At 46.4% G+C, this 18,114-nt stretch overlaps 1 protein-coding gene across 2 annotated transcripts; it reads right to left on the minus strand.

Annotated features, from left to right (window-relative positions):
• Positions 1-598: 598 nt before the first annotated feature.
• Positions 599-17,599, minus strand: C8H10orf53 (chromosome 8 C10orf53 homolog). 2 transcript variants are annotated; one of them, XM_069980691.1, is made up of 3 exons: positions 17,448-17,599; positions 1,721-1,837; positions 599-682 (listed from the first exon to the last, which is right to left on the minus strand). In XM_069980691.1, the coding sequence occupies exons 1-3, from the start codon at positions 17,542-17,544 to the stop codon at positions 618-620; spliced, it is 279 nt and encodes a 92-aa protein (XP_069836792.1). In that variant the 5' UTR covers positions 17,545-17,599; the 3' UTR covers positions 599-617. The 2 variants fall into 2 exon arrangements, with proteins under 2 accessions (XP_069836792.1, XP_069836790.1); XM_069980689.1 differs by having other exon boundaries at positions 1,721-1,840.
• Positions 17,600-18,114: the final 515 nt, after the last annotated feature.

Raw genomic sequence — 18,114 nt, forward strand, 5'->3', positions numbered from 1 at the left:
GAAAGCATGGATCCATCCTGCCTTGTATCAACGGTTCAGGCTGGTGGTGGTGGTGTCATGGTGTGGGGAATATTTTCTTGCCACTCTTTGGGCCCCTTGGTACCAATTGAGCATCGTTGCAATGCCACAGCCTACCAGAGTATTGTTGCTGACCATGTCCATCCCTTTATGACCACAATGTACCCAACATCTGATGGCTACTTTCAGCAGGATAATGCGCCATGTCATAAAGCTAGAATCATCTCAGACTGGTTTCTAGAACATGACAATAAGTTCACTGTACTCAAATGGCCTCCACAGTCACCAGATCTCAATCCAATAGAGCATCTTTGGGATGTGGTGGTACGGGAGATTCGCATCATGGATGTGCAGCCGACAAATCTGCGGCAACTGTGTGATGCCATCATGTCAATATGGACCAAAATCTCTGAGGAATGCTTCCAGCACCTTGTTGAATCTATGCCACGAAGAATTGAGGCAGTTCTGAAGGCAAAAGGGGGTCCAACCCGTTACTAGCATGGTGTACCTAATAAAGTGGCCGGTGAGTGTATATATATTACACATATGGTATGCACAGGATACACAGAGTATAATAATCTGAATAAACAAAACATTTATTAATAGGCCTTTAGCACAGCATGTCTTGCTTCTTCACAAAGTGGGTCCAACTTGCCATCACCGCCTACAAACAAGAAGAATTATTATTATGGATCAGTCAAGCAATGTTTTTACCATTTTTGTTGGCATGCTGCTCATTGTGCAGCATGTACTGCAGGATTTGTATTTAGAAGTCTCCCGGTATTGATTGCTGCCTTACTCCATGTCTTTACTTTTGATAAGAAAAATCTAATGTTTGAACTTTACTGTCAGCTATACCTACAGACCTAAAAGGGATTGTATGAACTTTATTTTGTTCTTACTAAAGTGTATATATACCCACGTGCTATTTTGCTCCATTAACAGCAGTTCAGAAATCTGCATTACAGCAGCGGCCCAAAGATGGAAATTTTGTGTAAGAGCAATTGACTTCCAGAGAAGAGTTTTCTAGGCGTGTTCTTGAACTTCTGCATAGCCTTTTCTGGATACCACTGCCTTCATTTCTCTTTAGCCTACATTCCTCTCCTGATACACTGTATGACTGCTGTCTGTTCTGTAATCCCAGCTGTATACTGGTGGCTATTCTAGGGACTGGGAAATGGGGATACTGTCCTTTAGATTTTGTGCCTCAGTGTGATCAGTGTCAAACTGGAAACAGGCAAGCTACAGTACAGAGATACAGCAATAAGATTGTAAGCATGGCAATCAATGTCTAGGAAACACGTAGTTGGTCTGGTACAGGTACTTAAAGTGTTATTGTCATTATAAAAAAAATAATATTTAAAACAAGTTAAAAAAATATGGTCGGTTAGAAGGGTCTGGGTGGTAAGACCACCAGGAATTGCTAGAATGAATAGGGTTTAGTTGTAAGTGCTTTTCTCCATGTCTCTTTTCCCTGCAGGACACAGGCTCCACAGCCTTTCTATTGACTTCTGCAGAAAAAGGTAGAGGAGAGAGATGCGCTTAGCTGGGTGCTTTTTCACACTTGCCCTAAAGACACAACCAAAACTCTTGATACGTTTCTAAGACAGGTCAAGTTGTTTTTGTTGTTTGTTCTTTGATATCATCCTTATTATGTCATCTAACAGGTTCCTAAAACCCATAAATATCCTACTGGTCTTACCGAAATCAAGTTCCTTGATATTACACTGAAATACGATCTCTCCATTCACCATAAGCTCCACAGTGTCCCGATCTGGTATTTCTTCTAAGACAATTTTGTGTCCATCTGCGACCAGAACTGCTGCAATTTAGATTTTAGAAACAAACAAAACCAGTTGGTTATGAGCTAAATATATCAACTTAGGCCTAATCCAAACATCAGTTTTTTTTTTTTGTCTGTAAATCAGGATCCCCATTCACTGACAGAAAACAGACCCATGGATTTCAGTGTGGTCATCCACCCATAAGTTTTTGACCACTGATCCTTTGCACAAAAAGTAGTACCTGCATGGTCTGTTATTGTGGAACAGAAGCTACAATAGACGTCAATAGGTCTGCTTTGAACGGATGACATACAGAAGCACCATTCACGTTCTGCCATTCTTCGCTGAAGCAAAGCCTAACAAGCCCTAGGCAGGCTCCACCCTGTGGCCTTTTATTACCCTTCTATCCATTTTTGAGGATCTGCAAAATGGATGCATCACTGATGGGTTCTCAAGAACCTCTCTGATCCTGGAAAAAACTGACGTGTGAATGAGGCTTATAAAGAGAATTTTACAACCAGTATCCTATATATTTACTAACAGATTAGACAAAAGCTATTGCTTGACACTGTCATAATACCTGGCTATGGCAGATTTATCTAATAAAACAACTGCATGATTACCTTATGAAGTCAAGATATTCAATAATTGCAAGACTGGATGAAAGTCAACTGCATATGTAGCAAACAAAATTATGTGAAAAACAGCTGCCATACTAGACACATACACTGCAGTCTCGGAAAAAACTGCAAAGTAAATATTCAATCCCTATTACTGGTGGGAACCCAGGAGTTGTTAAGATCACTTACAAATTCCTTATTCCAAGTACAGGCATCAAAGGAAATGGGAATACCCTTTTCAATTTACTACAGGGTAAATCCAGATATGTAGAGATGTAGTAAACAATTGTAGCAGTAGCACCCAAGTAGTTCCCTGATTAATATAGGCGTGACATTTAAAGGGGTATTCCCCCCCAAATTATTTTTGCATTAATGCGTTGCCCACCCGTAGCTTTCCATCTTTCCATTATCAATTTGTTATGGATTCTGCACAGTTTTGCTGTTATCTAGGTGCATTTAACCCCACCAAACGCATAAAATCATAAAATCTCAGTCCAACCCGACACGCTCCCTGCTCCTGGCCCCCACCCTCCAGGACGGAATCACAGTGTCCGTCCAACCCAGCACACTGAAGTGAGGGAGGACAGCTGCAGCTGTCTGCCTCTCAGACAGCAGCCCTTCCCAACTGTGTATCCCCGCCACATGGAGAGTACTCACAGCACCAACCCCCCCCCCCCCCCCTGCGCAGATTACCCGGTGGCTGCCCGCAGTGCTCCTTTCTCTACAGCCCCCCCCCCCAGGTCTCCCGCAGCCTACCCACTGTGCCGCCCTACCCCCCCCCCCCAGGTCTCCCACAGCCTACCCACTGTGCCGCCCTAGTCCCCCCCCGCCGTAGCTCACCCGGTGGCCGCTCGCGGCGCTACTTTTTTCGGCAGGCCCCCCAGGACTCCCGGTGGCCGCCCGCAGCGTACCCACAGTCTGTGCCGCCCCCACCCCAGCTCACCCGTGAGCCGCCCGCTGCTTTCAGTGCAGAACTCAGGTCTCCCACGCGAGAAAACTCCCTTCTACCGCAGCTCAGTATGTATCTGCCCCCACACAGCTCACCCGGTGGCCATCCAACGGCACTCCTGTGCCTGCAGCCCCAACAGTGTAGCGACAACTGCATCCCCCCCCAAAGTGAGCTCACCTGCACAGTGCATCTGTGATGTGTTCATCTGGTGACCGTTCGCAGCCCATGGCGCTTCTGTGTTTGCGTGCGGCTCCCCAGTCCCACCCCCCTGCGAACTCACCCGTGGCCCCCCGCAGCTCCCTCACCCCTGCAAACTCACCTGCAACTACTGCACCCCTGCGAACTCACCCGTGGCCCCCACACCCCTGCAAACTCACCTGCGGCCCCCCGCAGCTCCCTCACCCCTGGACGCCCATAGTGCAGCTCTGCTGCACCATCTCAGCCACCACCATCATCTCAGCTCTTCTACATCACCATCATCAGGCAAAAGCATTGCATGATGGGAAATGTAGTTTCCCATCTTGGATATAGGCCATCTTTTAGAAAAACTTCTAACTGGGGAATGGCAGCAGCTAGAAAGATGGGAGACGGCTCAAAACACTCTTGGTGCGTATGACCAGCAGGTTTGGAGGCATTTTATTTTTTTAGCTCTTGGGGGGAGGGGGAGGGGAGTGACCCCTTTAAACAGGTTGTCCATAGAGCAGAGAAGGTATTACCCAGCTTTGCTCCCCGACAGACCACTTCACCCTCAGCATGTTTGAATAGTATACCTTGCAAAAGAAAGGGGAGCAGGTATTCACAATTACTGAGTACTCAGACCCTATCAAAGTCGCGATTTTGGTATCATTGCAACATCACCACTGGGTCAGTCCTTACATGCACCAGAACCATGCTTGTAATGCAACCTAGTACCCTCTAGCAGCAGAGGTCAACATCCAGCGGGAACATAGACTCCACTCTAGTACAACGGTCTTAATAAATATCCCCTATGGTGTCAGGATTTTTATTAGACAAAACAGTACAGCGTGCTTCACTACCTTAACTATCCTGGTTACGGAATTTACGCTAAGGCTCTGTTGAGGCTTTTTGATGAAGACATGGATCCCAATGCTAAAGAAATTTGACAAAATAGATTCTGCTTCTCCTCCTTTTTACATTTGGTTTTATCTTCAAAAGTAATAACAAAAAACAGAGTAAGCACAGGAAGCCTTGAGACCATAAATGAAACAATGTTAATTACCAATAATAATGACATTAAAGAAGGGAAAACACAGTAATGGGGGTGTTGTAATCGAGTTAATTACTCTCGGTCCCTCAGTAACACTGGCATGTGTCCACTCCACTCCAGGATTAATTAGCTCTTCAAAGTGATCGCAAACTGTGAAATGATGATTGCTGAATATTTACTATCACTTGTGCAGACCAGGTCTCAGCAAGTCTTCTCATTAGGGTTATTTTCCATATATTTACAAAATACTGTTACCTCAACAGACGCTTGTCTGTTAGATTACATGAATTAATGCAGACCTGGGCTAGCTCTGGTACTCTCAAGACTTGGTTCATACTAGAATTATATTTACATTAGCCCCTACCAAGAGAAAAGCAAGAGCCAGCATTCACAAACCTGCTGGTGATAATAGTCCGTTTATTCCATAGACTCATATGTGTAGGGGAGGGAGGTGATCCCAGGTGCATCCCGGCTGGGGAGTGCTAGCTCTTACTTTCCTCTATGTGGGGGATTACATAATTAGCTCTGGCACCCCATAGTCTGTGGTCTGACATCTGTATTGTCCTGTCTCCTCTGAAGCCACAGTGTCTAGATTGTTACTACTGGTTCTGGCCCTGATTTATACAATCCCAACCAAAATTACATCAGTATTATTGCCTCAAGTTCTAGCCCGACTATGGGTCTGATGACAAGACTCACAGAGAGGCCCGTACTTGCAACCAGAAAACAGACACAAACATTTCTCTTTACTAGTCTACACCCAGTTGTACACTTTGCATGGTGTCTTATAAATCCAGGTCCACACAAAACATTTTGAAAACTATTTTAGCTTGAAAAGTAGGATCTGGCTCCTGAAGTGGACAGAACGATAAAGCCAAAAGGCTGTCACATATGAACTTGTCACGTCGATCATGTATTAAACGTCTGTCAATATTGGACTACCCAGATAGCAGAATTGGAGAAAATCTATTGTTTCTTAAACAGTACAAGGCCATTGTGTTAGGCCCGGTTCTCACACCTGTGGACTCTGTGCACAATTGCGGACAGACTACAGACCCAATCAGTTGTATGGCCCTGTTCACACGCCCATAGATGTTACAGGTCTGTGCAGGGGCCGTGCTCTGGGCTGCAAAAAAATGTGAGTCAGACCTAGTACTAAGTGCAATTGCGGCAAGGATAACAATTCATCTAATGTCTAATTGCGGACAGCTATAATGCACATCTATAGTGCTGCCTGTAGCTGCAAGTCTGTGGCTACTGCATATGATAATCAAAATGTGCATGCACATGTAATATTGTATTCCGGGATCATTTATTATACACGGGGGGACTCGTTGGAAATGCGCCTCTTGTTCGTCTTTTTTTTTACTTGTAAAATGACAGTGACACTTTAAGAAAGACATCTGAGGTGCTACCTTCCATGTTGGATATTGGTAAAAGAGTGGAAAAAAACCCAAAAAACATTTAGACAACAGAAGCGGAGATAGGAAAAAAGACCACAAACCCCAAAGCTGGATCTTAAATTTTCTAGACAGGTAACTTATTTGTGGGCAGCTCTTTGGTGGACAAATACAAAGCCGTAATTTTAAAACTTTTAATACTACAATACATTACATATAAATACGAATTGATATGCATAGGTCTTCTGATACATTGAGTCCTACACTAAAACATACATATGACCTGTTACATTGGTTCATAAACTTCAAGCACTTAAATTACAGAATCAATACTTTAAGACTACTTAAGATAATTTGTCTTTAATCCCACGTGTGTTCTATATATCAGCGACAGTCTCAAATTACATGTAACTATTACTTTACTATGTTCTCAATCTATTACAGTAACCATTTATATGACTTGTAATTAAATACATAGAGTCCAATTTCAACTGACAGTAGGATGAAGAGATTTTTTAGCCTCATAACTAAATATCCTATGATGTTGGCCAACTAATTATTTTATAACAGATAGTCAAAAGTAACAAGAGTTATGCTGCGTTTACACGGAACGATCGTGCAAATTCGCACAATAACGATCGAATTCGATAATCGAACGTGTAAACGCTGAGAACGATCAAATGACGAACGAGAAACCGTTCATTTTGATCTTACAACATGTTCTAAAATAGTCGTTCGTACAAAATTCACAGATCGTTCCGTGTAAACAGTTGTTCGCTGATTTAACCAATGTGTGAGATAGGCTTAAGCGATCGCAAAACGAATTTCCGTACGATATATCGTACCGTCTAAACGCTGATCGTTATGAAAAAAAAATAGTTACTCTGACATCGTTAATTGTACGATCGGGCCAATTATCGTTTCGTGTAAACGCTGCATTATGTATTACTATGTTATACATTTGTACTCATCCCCGAAGACTGTGCAGGGGTCATGGGGTCTCAGATAAGGAGATCCCTGTAGTGATGCAGTGGAGGGGACCTGGAGGGTACATGCAGCTATGCAGGGAGAGCTTCCTGTCCATTACCGGCAGTGTGGCCTCTGCAGGCTTCCTGTGGGTCCTCCAACCCCTAGACTCGATAGCAAGGGAAAGACAGTGAGGCCGGGATTCTCTGGCAGCAGACTGTGTAGGGGACACACACTAAGCATCCTCCACTTTTCTTTCTTAGGTCAGGTGGCCGTAATTTACTAGTACTGCAAGCCCCAGTAATTTTCCTGGATAGGCCCCCTCTTAGCTATTCAGGCAGTCTCTCAGGCCTTTCTGGGGTCATATAATTAATAAAGAGCTAGTAGAAGGGGCCTGCTAACAGTGCATAGCAGGGACCCACCAGAGGATTACAGCAATTGGGCCGTGTCTGCAGCACTTCCTGACTTACACCCTGAAGCTGCAGAAAATCCTCACTTCCTGGTCCACATGGTCTCAGCTCCTCTGTTCCCCTCTCCCTTCTGAGACCAAAGTCCCATTAACTCTCTCTTCTATTGCCAGGCAAGCTGTAACCCCGACAACCACCGACATCACACCAGTGAGCACCTGGACAAGGGGCAACTAAACAACAGAGCAGTGACAGCCTCCAGAGCAGTATAGGGGAAAGGAAACAGTTGTTTAATGTCTCTCTCTTTCTAATCAATCTATGTAGATGGATATGTGGCCCAGGGTAAGCTTGACTGGCACTGTCAAGGGTTAATTAATTACCTCTGTCTGGCAGTTACAGAATGCCAGTAGTGCCAGCATGCAACATTGCTAGTTGTCCAGAAGTGAGGGCGTTAATAGTAAGAGCTGTGTTGTGCATACTGGGAGAGGAGGGGCATGGAAGAATCAGGAAGGGAGTCCAGTAAGTGTGTGAGGTAAAAGGAAGCAAGGTTCTGTTGTGTGTGAGGTAGAAAAACTGACAAAGATTTATGTGAAAACAGCAGCCAGAGATAACAGCACAGGAGCTGGATTTGCCACAAGGGGAGAGAATTTAGCCCAGTGGGAATCAGATGGATTACAGGATAGGACTGGTGAAACTCAGGTACCTGTAAACTTATCCCCACCACCACCACTGATGCTTCTTTCTGCTGGAGTTTACTGTACATACCTGAATAAATCCTGTCACTCTGGGGTGCAATGCATGCTGGGAGATGTAGTTTCCCAGACAGCGCCATCTTGGATATAGACAGTTTTTAGAAAAACTTGTAGCTCAGGAATTGTGGCAGCTAGTAAGACAGGAGATGGCTCAAAATACCCAGCGGGACTTGATGAGTAAGACCAGCTAGGTTTGGGAGCATTTTTATTTAGCTCTTGGGTGAAATACCCCTTTAATGACCTTCAGCATGAAGGAGTTAAAATACTCACCAAATACTATGTGTTAATCGAGCCTTATGGTAAACTCACACATAATATGGACCATACACTTTCTGTACATGTTGACGTATCCATATATCTGACCTGTGGCCATTTAGCTCAATGGACCAAACTTAGTCTAAGTGACTAGGGACAAAAAGGGGGATTGCTTACACTGGAATATACATATATGTAATAAAGAATATCAAACCAAAATCAGCTATGGATGTAAAGACAGGCTCCAGATAACATTAGTGGATGGTATTACTGCAGATCAGCCTTTTTAAAAGATAAATGACTGATGTCCCAGGGTTCAGGATGTCATGAAAAGATCACTTTAAGGACTGGTATATGGAAAAATCAATTTAGATGGAAGCTGAGCATTAAGTATTTTCTTCACAGATCAAATTCCGTATTTTCCTTATACCTAAATATCTGAGTACAAATGAACATCATATCCACTTTCATCTTCTGGTCAGTGATGGTCATACTTCCATATCACAATCACCTTCCTACATCAGAAGCCTTACATCACTACTTTTCTGCTGATGAGCCTAGTTCCTTTGGATATACAGTGCTCCCTCAACATACAATATTAACCCCTTAACGACATCGGGCGTAAATTTACGCCCTCGCGCCCTGGTACTTAGCGCATCAGGGCGTAAATTTACGCCCGATGTTTCCCCGATCGCTGCGTGTTCGCACACAGCGATGGGGGAAGATGGCCTGCTATAAATCATAGCTGCTTACGATCGCCGCTATTGGCTGATCAATTCAGATCAGCCAATAGCGGCGATGGGAACCTTTCCGGGTCATCGGTGACCCGATGACTCGGAAAAAAATGTCGGTCGGTGCTGTCCGAGGACGGCACCGACCGCCATTACTGTAAAAAGTAATGGTGGTCACGGTGCCACCGGCCCGATCGCCGTGAACGACCGGCCAGTACCGGCCGGCCGTTCACGGCGATCGGGCCGGTGGCACGGCGATCAGAGTCCTCCAAAATAGTAAATACCTGCTCTGGACCCCTCAGCTAGGTAGCTGAGGGGTCCAAAGCAGGTATTTGTACATTACTCACCTGTCCCGGGGTCCCGATCGGCGTCTTCCGGGTTCGCGGCGTCCTCCGTCTTCTCCTTCGGTCTTCGGCTCTTTCCGGCGGTCCCCATCGTCTTTTTTCGGCTATTTTCGGCTCCAGCCTCGTCTTTTTACGGATTTTGCGCTCTGCTGCCCCCTAGCGGCTGATATGTGTAATACACTTAGCAGCTACAGGGATATTCAGAATGTAGAAAAAGTTTTTCTTTTTTTTTTCCCCAAATTTTTTTTTCTTCTATTTTCCGCACCCTATCGCCGCTGAGTGTTGATCAGCATCGCACGAAAGTGCGCTGCCAATCAGCAACTCCTCCTTTTTGGCGTAGGGTGTTTTTTTTTCTATATCCTACTGCCACGGTCTGCTGATAAGTCAGCAACGCCTTTGTTGCCGTAGGTTTTTTTTATACTTACTGTAAAAAAAAACACGGAAAAAACACTACATTACACCACACTACATTGAATAAAGTTTGACACTACACCACTACATACCCCATATACCAATCCCCGTATAAAGATGGCCCCCAGGGTGTTTTCGGCATCAGAGGGATATGTTATTATTGCCTCCGACACCGAAACAGCCAGTGAGGATGAATGGGGGGATCCTTCTTTCCTCCATTCATCCTCATCATCCAGTGACGTGTCTGGGGGTAGCGTAGCGTACGCTGCCTCCCAGACACGTCTTTTCCGCCAGTACCGTCCCAATAAGAGATGACGGTATGGCATGAAATTCTACAAACTCTGTGAGCGTACCTCTGGGTACTCTTACAGATTTAGGGTACGTGCACACTGCAGAATGGCGAAGGATAACCCTTTGTGCATTCCGCAGCTGGCACCCGCCGGCGGACTGATGCGGGCGCGCGTCTCCACCCGTGTCATAGACTCCATTCTATGCACAGGCGGATTCCATCGTCCATCCAAAGAATGGATACGTTGGACGGAGAGCGGAATCCGTCCGTGTATAGAATGGAGTCTATGACACGTGTGGAGACGTGTGCCTGCATCACTCCGCCGGCGGGTGCCAACTGCGGAATGCACGAAGGGTTATCTGTCGCGATTCCGCAGTGTGCACGTACCCTTAGAGTATATGTAGGAAGGGACACCCGAATCCAGCCCCCAGATGCCCCCTCCCCCCTCCCCCATCCTCGGAACAAGTGGGAAGATCGTCCGGGAACTGATCTTCCCACTGCTGGATAAAGGTTACTACCTGTACAGGGATAACTTTTATACCAGCACCCCCTCTTCCGGTCCCTCGCTGCCCTGTAGCTTGCGGCACGATCCGAACATATCAGAAGTAGTAATAGAGCCCTAATATTTAGCAGCCATGGAGCGGACCCAGCGCTTCTGGATATGAAGGACCCCGTATCGCACCAGGACAACATTTTCCAGGTGACGTCCCCCACACTGGAGAAAGGGAGACCCCAGAAGAAGTGCAGAGTGTAGTGTAACAGGGGGATCAGGAAGGACGCCATTTTCCAGTGTGACACCTGTCCTGATCGCCCCGGCCTCTGCATACTGGATCGCTTCAAGGCGCACCACACGTCACTGAAGTTCTACATTATCTAAATATTGTCCCTTATTCCTATTTCAGGGGTCACGTTGATCCAGGGATTATTCTGATCGCCATTATGGAGTCGGGAAGGAATTTTTTCCCTGTGATGAGGCTACTGTTGTCTGCCTTACGAGGGTTTTTTCCCTTCCTCTGGGTCAACACAGGTTAAATTTGATGAACACCTGTCATTTTCAACCTTCAAACTAATAATTGGCCTAATACCCCCAAATAAATTAGAATTGTCCCTTTTCCCCAGCTAAGTAGGTATGGCCGCCATTCCCATTAGAGGACGCCATGATGCAATTACAAAGCCTCTGTGCGGCCAGGACAGTAGAAACCCCCCACAAGTGACCCCATTCTGGAAACTACACTCGATAAGGAATCTAACAAGGGGGGCAGCAGGGATATGGCCCCCTGGTGACGGCCACATTTGGGACGTGAAAATGAAAAAAAAATTATTTTTTATTTTCTCGGCACATGTTCTACGTAAGTGCCCGTCACCAGTGGGGTCCATATGCTCACTGCACCCCTTGTTAGATTCCTTATGGGGTGTAGTTTATAGAATGGGGTCACTTGTGGGGGGTTTCTACTGTCCTGGCAGCACAGGAGCTTTGTAAATGCGACATGGCCTCCATCCTCCATTCCAGCCTCTAAATGGCGCTCTGTCCCTTTGGTGGCTTGGTGGCTAGCCTTGAATTTATCATTTTCACAAGGGGTTAAAAGAGGGGAAAAAAAAACAAAATGTGTAGAGCAATTTCCCCCGAGTCCGTAAATACCCCACATGTGGACATAAAGCGCCATGTGGGCGCAGGGCAAGCCTCCGAAGGGAAGGAGCGCCATTTGGATTTTGGAGGTTGGATTTGGCTAGAATGGATGATGAACGCCATGTCGCATTTACAGAGCCCTCGTGCTGCCAAAACACTGGAAACCCCCCACAAGTGACCCCATTCTGGAAACTGCACCCCTCAGGGAATCTAACAAGGGGTGCAGTGAGGATATGGACCCCTTGATGACGGGCACATTTGTGCCATGAAAGTGAAAAAAATGAAAATTTTCCCTTTCACGTCACATTGTTCCACATTTGTGCCCGTCATCAGTGGGGTCCATATGCTCACTGCACCCCTTGTTAGATTCCTTGAGGGGTGTAGTTTCCAGAATGGGGTCACTTGTGGGGGGTTTCCAGTGTCTTGGCAGCACGAGGGCTCTGTAAATGTGACATGGCCCTTGAAATCCTTTCCAGTGAAATTCAGCTTCCAAAAGCCAATTGGCGCTCCTTCCCTTTGGAGGCTCGTCCTGCGCCCCCTTGGCACTTTATCGCCACATGTGGGGTATTTCCGTACTCGGGAGAAACTGCGCTACACATTTTGTGTCTTTCTTTTCCTCTTATCCCTTTAAGAAAATGAAAAATTGAAGGCTAGAACAACGTTTTAGTGTAAAAAATAAATTTTTCTTTTTTCACGCCATATTGTTCGGAAAATCTGTGAAGCACCTGTGGGGTCCAAATGCTCACCGCACCCCTTGTTACATTCCTTGAGGGGTGTAGTTCTCTAAATGGTGTCCCTTTAGGGGTGCTTTTTAGGTTTTGGCACCCCAGAGCCTCTGCCAACCTGAAGTGGTACAGTCAAAAATGACCAAATATAACTGAGGCATTGAAATTCACTAGGCGCTCCATTATATCTGAGGCTAGTGGTTGCGTCAAATAGCGCAATAGGGCCACATATGGGGTATTTTTATAAACTGCAGAAACGGGGCAATAATTATTGGGGTGCATTTCTCTGGTAATAGGTTTATAATTATGAAAAATATTGGATTACAATAAAATCTCTGCACAGAAAATTTTAATTTTCAAATTTCTTACACACTTGGCTTTTATTTCTGTGACTCCCCTAAAGGGTTAAAACACTTTCTGGATATGCTTTTGCAGAGTGTGGGGGGTGCAGTTTCTGAAATGGGGTGCTTTGTGGGGCTTTCTAACATACAGGCCCCTCAAATACACTTTAAACCTGAACAGGTCCCTAAAAATATCTGATTTTGAAATTTTACTGAAAATTTGGAAATTTGCTGCTAATGTTTTAAGCTTCCTATTGTCTAAAAAAAATGAAAGATCGTTTAATAAATGCTGCCAACATAAATTAGACATGTTGCTAATGCTATTTAATATATAATTTATGTGGTATAACCACTTTCTGTATAAGCAAAAAAGTTTCAAAGTTGGAAAAATGCATTTTTTCAAATTTTTTCACATTTTTGGTTTTTTTTTCATAAAGATTCGTTATGAGTATCGACTCCAATTTACCAGAAATGTAAAGTACAATATGTCACGAGAAAACAATCTCAGAATCAGCCGGATAGGTAAAAGCATCCCGAAGTTATTAATGAATAAAGTGACACTGGTCATATTCATAAAATTTGTCTCTGTCATTAAGGCCATTTCAGGCTCTGTCCTTAAGGGGTTAATTAGTTCCATGACGACCATTGGCTTCAGGACGACCTGAGACCAAAACTCTATAGAAAACTGGTAATTTGTTCTGAATCTACCAAAATGTGATCCCAAAATGAGGAAAATGAAGAATTAAAGTAAGATATGTTACTATGGCTACTACTCCCATTACTATGGCTACTACCACCCACGCTCCTGATACTACTACTACCCCCATTCCTGATACTTCTACCCCCATTACTATGGCTACTACCACCCCCACTGCTGATACTACTACTACTCCCACTCCTGACACTACTACTTCCATTACTATGGCTTCTACCCCCACTCCTGATACTAGTATTCCCTTTACTGCTACTCCTCTCATCTACAACTGCACCCCTCATCTTTTATACCTATTACTACAGCACTCATCCACCAAGCCTGTACTACTACACCCATCATAATTAGGTTTAAAAAAAAAAAAGAAAGAAAAAGAATTGAGGGGGGGGGGGGGGGGTGAGAAAGATTTTATTTTTTGGCCATATTGCCCAGCCCTACAATGTACTGTAGAGGAGAAACTAGACACTCACACTGTACTATAGAGGAGGTACTAGGCAACCAATCACTGCATGCACTTCAGTAATACTAGGGTTTTAACAGTAAAATGGACACTTTTATTGGTTGATCATCTGTAGCACTGCAAAATAAATTATGTACATATATCTATCTATTTATAATTATATGTATGCATAGGCAAGAGACCTCTCTGATATATCAAAAGTTTTTTTTTTTTTTATAATGACTGCCCATTGTTGACCTTCTGAGGGTCCTCTCCATTTCAAGTGCCAGGCCTAGAGGTGGGTTGTTATGCCAGCACTACTCAGACAGGGACTTTCTTTCCCTTGCCTGTCTGGCCAATCACACTGAAGCAGCTGTTATGCCATGATATAGTGTTAAAGGGGTACTCCACTTAAGATTATATTACCCTGTTGAATTTCTACCCATAATCTAAGCTTGTTTGTTGAGGTAGTCCCACAGGTGCTTATTTGGCTTCAAGTCGGGCAGTATTGCTCATCCTCTTCCAATCAAAGTCAGTCTATCATAGATGTGTGACATGTCTTGCTGAAAGATTATATCAGGGAAGACAATCAGCATGTAGGGGTTTATGTGATTTGCAAGGATGGATACATACCCAAATTGGTTTAGTGTCTTCCAAATGGATGACTGGTCTCAGAGAATGCTGCAAAACATGTAACTCCAGACAGTAACACTGCCCCCACCAGCTTGTGTGCTTCCAGCAATGGCTGCAGGGGGGGGGCAGTTGTTCAAGAGATTGTGTAATCCGGCTGACAATAAGAAATTAAAGTGCAGCATTCTCTTTACATGTTGTGGTCATAATCTGCGGCATGTAATAGGTTAATCTACTAGGAACTGATGCAACTCTGGTAGATAAAGGGGGGGCTCAGATGTCGTACTGACAGCTAAGCTCCCATGTTACCTGTATGGGGACCCTCGCCACCTTATTCTTGTCCCGTCATGAAAAGGCGGCCACCCAGAACAAGGCCCCTTAATGAATGCTGTGAAAAAGCATACTGACAGGCATCAAGAGGTTAACATATGCGTCCATACACTGTCATACTCACCTATGTAATCCTCATTACATCCAGCACTGCCGCTGCGGTCCACTTCTATGGGCTTTTTTAGTTGTCTCCAGTCGCCCATGAGGGATGTGGGTGAAGCGGCGACAGGGATATACCGTATTACTACACACCTGTAACATCTGGGGAGATGGGAGCTACCTGGCTGACTGAGCAGGGGAGTACGGCTTCTTATATCCTCATACACAGAACAGGTGCTAGAGAGTAGGGATGCACGATGCACCGAAATATCGATACTACTATCGATATTTCGGGCAAAAAAAGATTCGGTACCAGGATTTCCTGGTATCGATACTTTATATTAAGCTGCCTAATAACGCAGCTTAATATAAAGTATAGAGCAGAGAACACGGCCGGCGGCTAGCTAAGCGCCGGCCATGTTCTCTGTGTGCCGCCCCCTGGTGTCCCCCTCCTCCTCCGCCCGCCCCTTCCTCCGCTCACTGCAGTGATAAGTTATAGCCGCAAGTTATAGTTATATAAGTTATAGCCGCACACAGCGATCGCATGTGCCGGCTATGTAACTTGTGCAGATGCCGCTGTCACACTGACAACGGCATCTGACCCATCCTGAGCCGTTCCAGAAGCAGTGGGGGTCGGCTACTGTGTGTAACAGACCCCCGCTGCTAATCACCTGCAGCCTGTCATACCTCAGCCTCCTGTCCCTCCTGGAATGCAGCAGCCGGTGTGAGGAGCTGCGTCTAGGGCTGAAGACTCTGATGCCCGCTCGCCCTCCGTCCATCCCCGACGCTGTTCCTATGCATATTCATGTGTGCACACTCTCGGTGGCTGTGCTTCCTGACAGGCCTGAGTGTGCACACATGAATATGCACGGAGTAACAGAGGTCCGACAGCTGGGAGCTTCCCGGAGCTGAGGGGAGGGGGATTTGTAAAGGGAGCTAATTTAAGGTGGAACAGACAGCCTGAACCTTGGCCAGCAGCAAAGGTTAATCTTCTTGGTGGCCGAGGTTCAGGCTGTCTGTTCCACCTTAAATTAGCTCCCTTTACAAATCCCCCTCCCTTCAGCCTTGACAAGCCTCATGCTGAGTGTCCACAGGTACCGCAGTGAGAGCAGGGGATGTGTGCAGACATTGCAAACATCCCTGCCCTCTAGTGTGCCCCCGCATCCCTGCTCTCTGGTGCGCCCCCCGCATCCCTGCCCTCTGGTGCGCCCCCCGCATCCCTGCCCTCTGGTGCGCCCCCCGCATCCCTGCCCTCTGGTGCGCCCCCCGCATCCCTGCCCTCTGGTGCGCCCCCCGCATCCCTGCCCTCTGGTGCGCCCCCCGCATCCCTGCCCTCTGGTGCGCCCCCCGCATCCCTGCCCTCTGGTGTGCCCCCCGCATCCCTGCCCTCTAGTGCACCCCCCGCATCCCTGTTCTCTAGTGTGCCCCCCGCATCCCTGCCCTCTAGTGTGCCCCCCGCATCCCTGCCCTCTAGTGTGCCCCCGCATCCCTGCCCTTACACCCCTGCCAGGAACTGACCTGCCAGGCAGAGTAACCCTCTCCTGTCCGTCCAGACCTGGCAGCCTTCACCAGCTCCCTGCACTGTGGGGGTTGTAGTCTGTACACAGTGGCGGATTAAATGTACCCTGGGCCCCGGGCTGTTCACCCAACCTGCCCCCCCCCCCCCCGTCAATCCGCCCACATTATAATCCACTACTGCCCCCCCCCCCATGCTGTCCCCAATAAACATAATGTTTGGTCCCTTGCTGCACAGAGGATGTCAGGAGAGGAGGGGGCTGATCTTAAAGGGGAGGTCACAGGGTCACAGCAGCACAGAGGATGTCAGGAGAGGAGGGGGCTGATCTTATAAAGGAGGTCACAGCAGCACAGAGGATGTCAGGAGAGGAGGGTGCTGATCTTATAGGGGAGGTCACAGCAGCACAGAGGATGTCAGGAGAGGAGGGTGCTGATCTTATAAGGGGGGGGGGGGGGGTGTTGTATTTTTTTTCGAGGTATCGAACTGGTATCGAGTATTGGTATTGAACTCAAAATTCTGGTATCGTGACATCACTACTAGAGAGTGTTCTCCCAAACATGTAATGACCACACACACTATATATATATATATATATATATAATATACACACACACACACACACACACACACACACAATACACATATACATATACAAACACACAGGATCTGGGGGATTTTCCACAGCTGTTTAAAGAATTTACTTTTGCCAAAATAAAAAAACCTGCGCGTGTGAATACAGCCACGCCGGGCGCCTGAGCCGGTGAGTCCCGCCTGGCAGAGCTGCAGCAGTCACCGGACAGGACGGCGGGGCAGCCATTATACTCACCCCTAAACCCTAAGTGCCAGAATACAGCGCGTGCACGTCAGTCCTCACCTCGCAGCCCCTGCAGCCGTGACACACCGTGCTGCACCAGTCCACAGCCGTTCATGTACGGACCGAAACGAACAGTCACCAGAGCTTTCTCCGGCATCTCACCAGCCGCCTACTTCACACTGTATTACGCGGTCTCCATGGCAACCGGGCCCGCGCCTCACCTACGGCTCTAGTCAGGTACGGGGACGCGCCTGCTCAGTAAAGAGCAGATGGAGAGCTCGCCTTGTCACGTGGCCCTGCCGCCAGTCAGGTCTTCTCCCTGCATCTACGTGACCATACACGCTGATACGGTGCAGTATTACGTACATGACGTGGAGGTGACGTCACTGGTCTGAAAAGGTACCATACTTCATAGCAACTTTAGCACGCTGTATGGGAGTTCCTGTAGACACTTGCTATACTTGAAGAGAAGCTTTATTAACCCCTTAGGGACACTTCATTTCAGTTATCATTTTTTCATATTTTTCTCTTCTAAGAGCCGCAACTTATTTTTCCTCAGAAGGCCCATGTAAGGGATTGCAATGTAGAACCTTTTTTCCTCAGAAGGCCCATGTAAGGGATTGCAATGTAGAACCTTTTTTCCTCAGAAGGCCCATGTAAGGGATTGCAATGTAGAACCTTTTTTCCTCAGAAGGCCCATGTAAGGGATTGCAATGTAGAACCTTTT

The sequence above is a fragment of the Dendropsophus ebraccatus genome, chromosome 8 (assembly GCF_027789765.1).
Source record: "Dendropsophus ebraccatus isolate aDenEbr1 chromosome 8, aDenEbr1.pat, whole genome shotgun sequence".
NCBI classification, from domain to species: Eukaryota; Metazoa; Chordata; class Amphibia; order Anura; family Hylidae; genus Dendropsophus; species Dendropsophus ebraccatus.

Bases quoted from the DNA above. Each gene is read 5' to 3' on its own strand.
- C8H10orf53 (XM_069980689.1), bottom strand. From the start codon at position 17,544: ATGCCGGAGAAAGCTCTGGTGACTGTTCGTTTCGGTCCGTACATGAAC. The intron at 1,841-17,447 runs GTGAGGACTGAC...TCTAAATTGCAG, and splicing joins ACGGCTGCAGGGGCTGCGAG to CAGTTCTGGTCGCAGATGGA. The intron at 683-1,720 runs GTAAGACCAGTA...TCTTGTTTGTAG, and splicing joins TATCAAGGAACTTGATTTCG to GCGGTGATGGCAAGTTGGAC.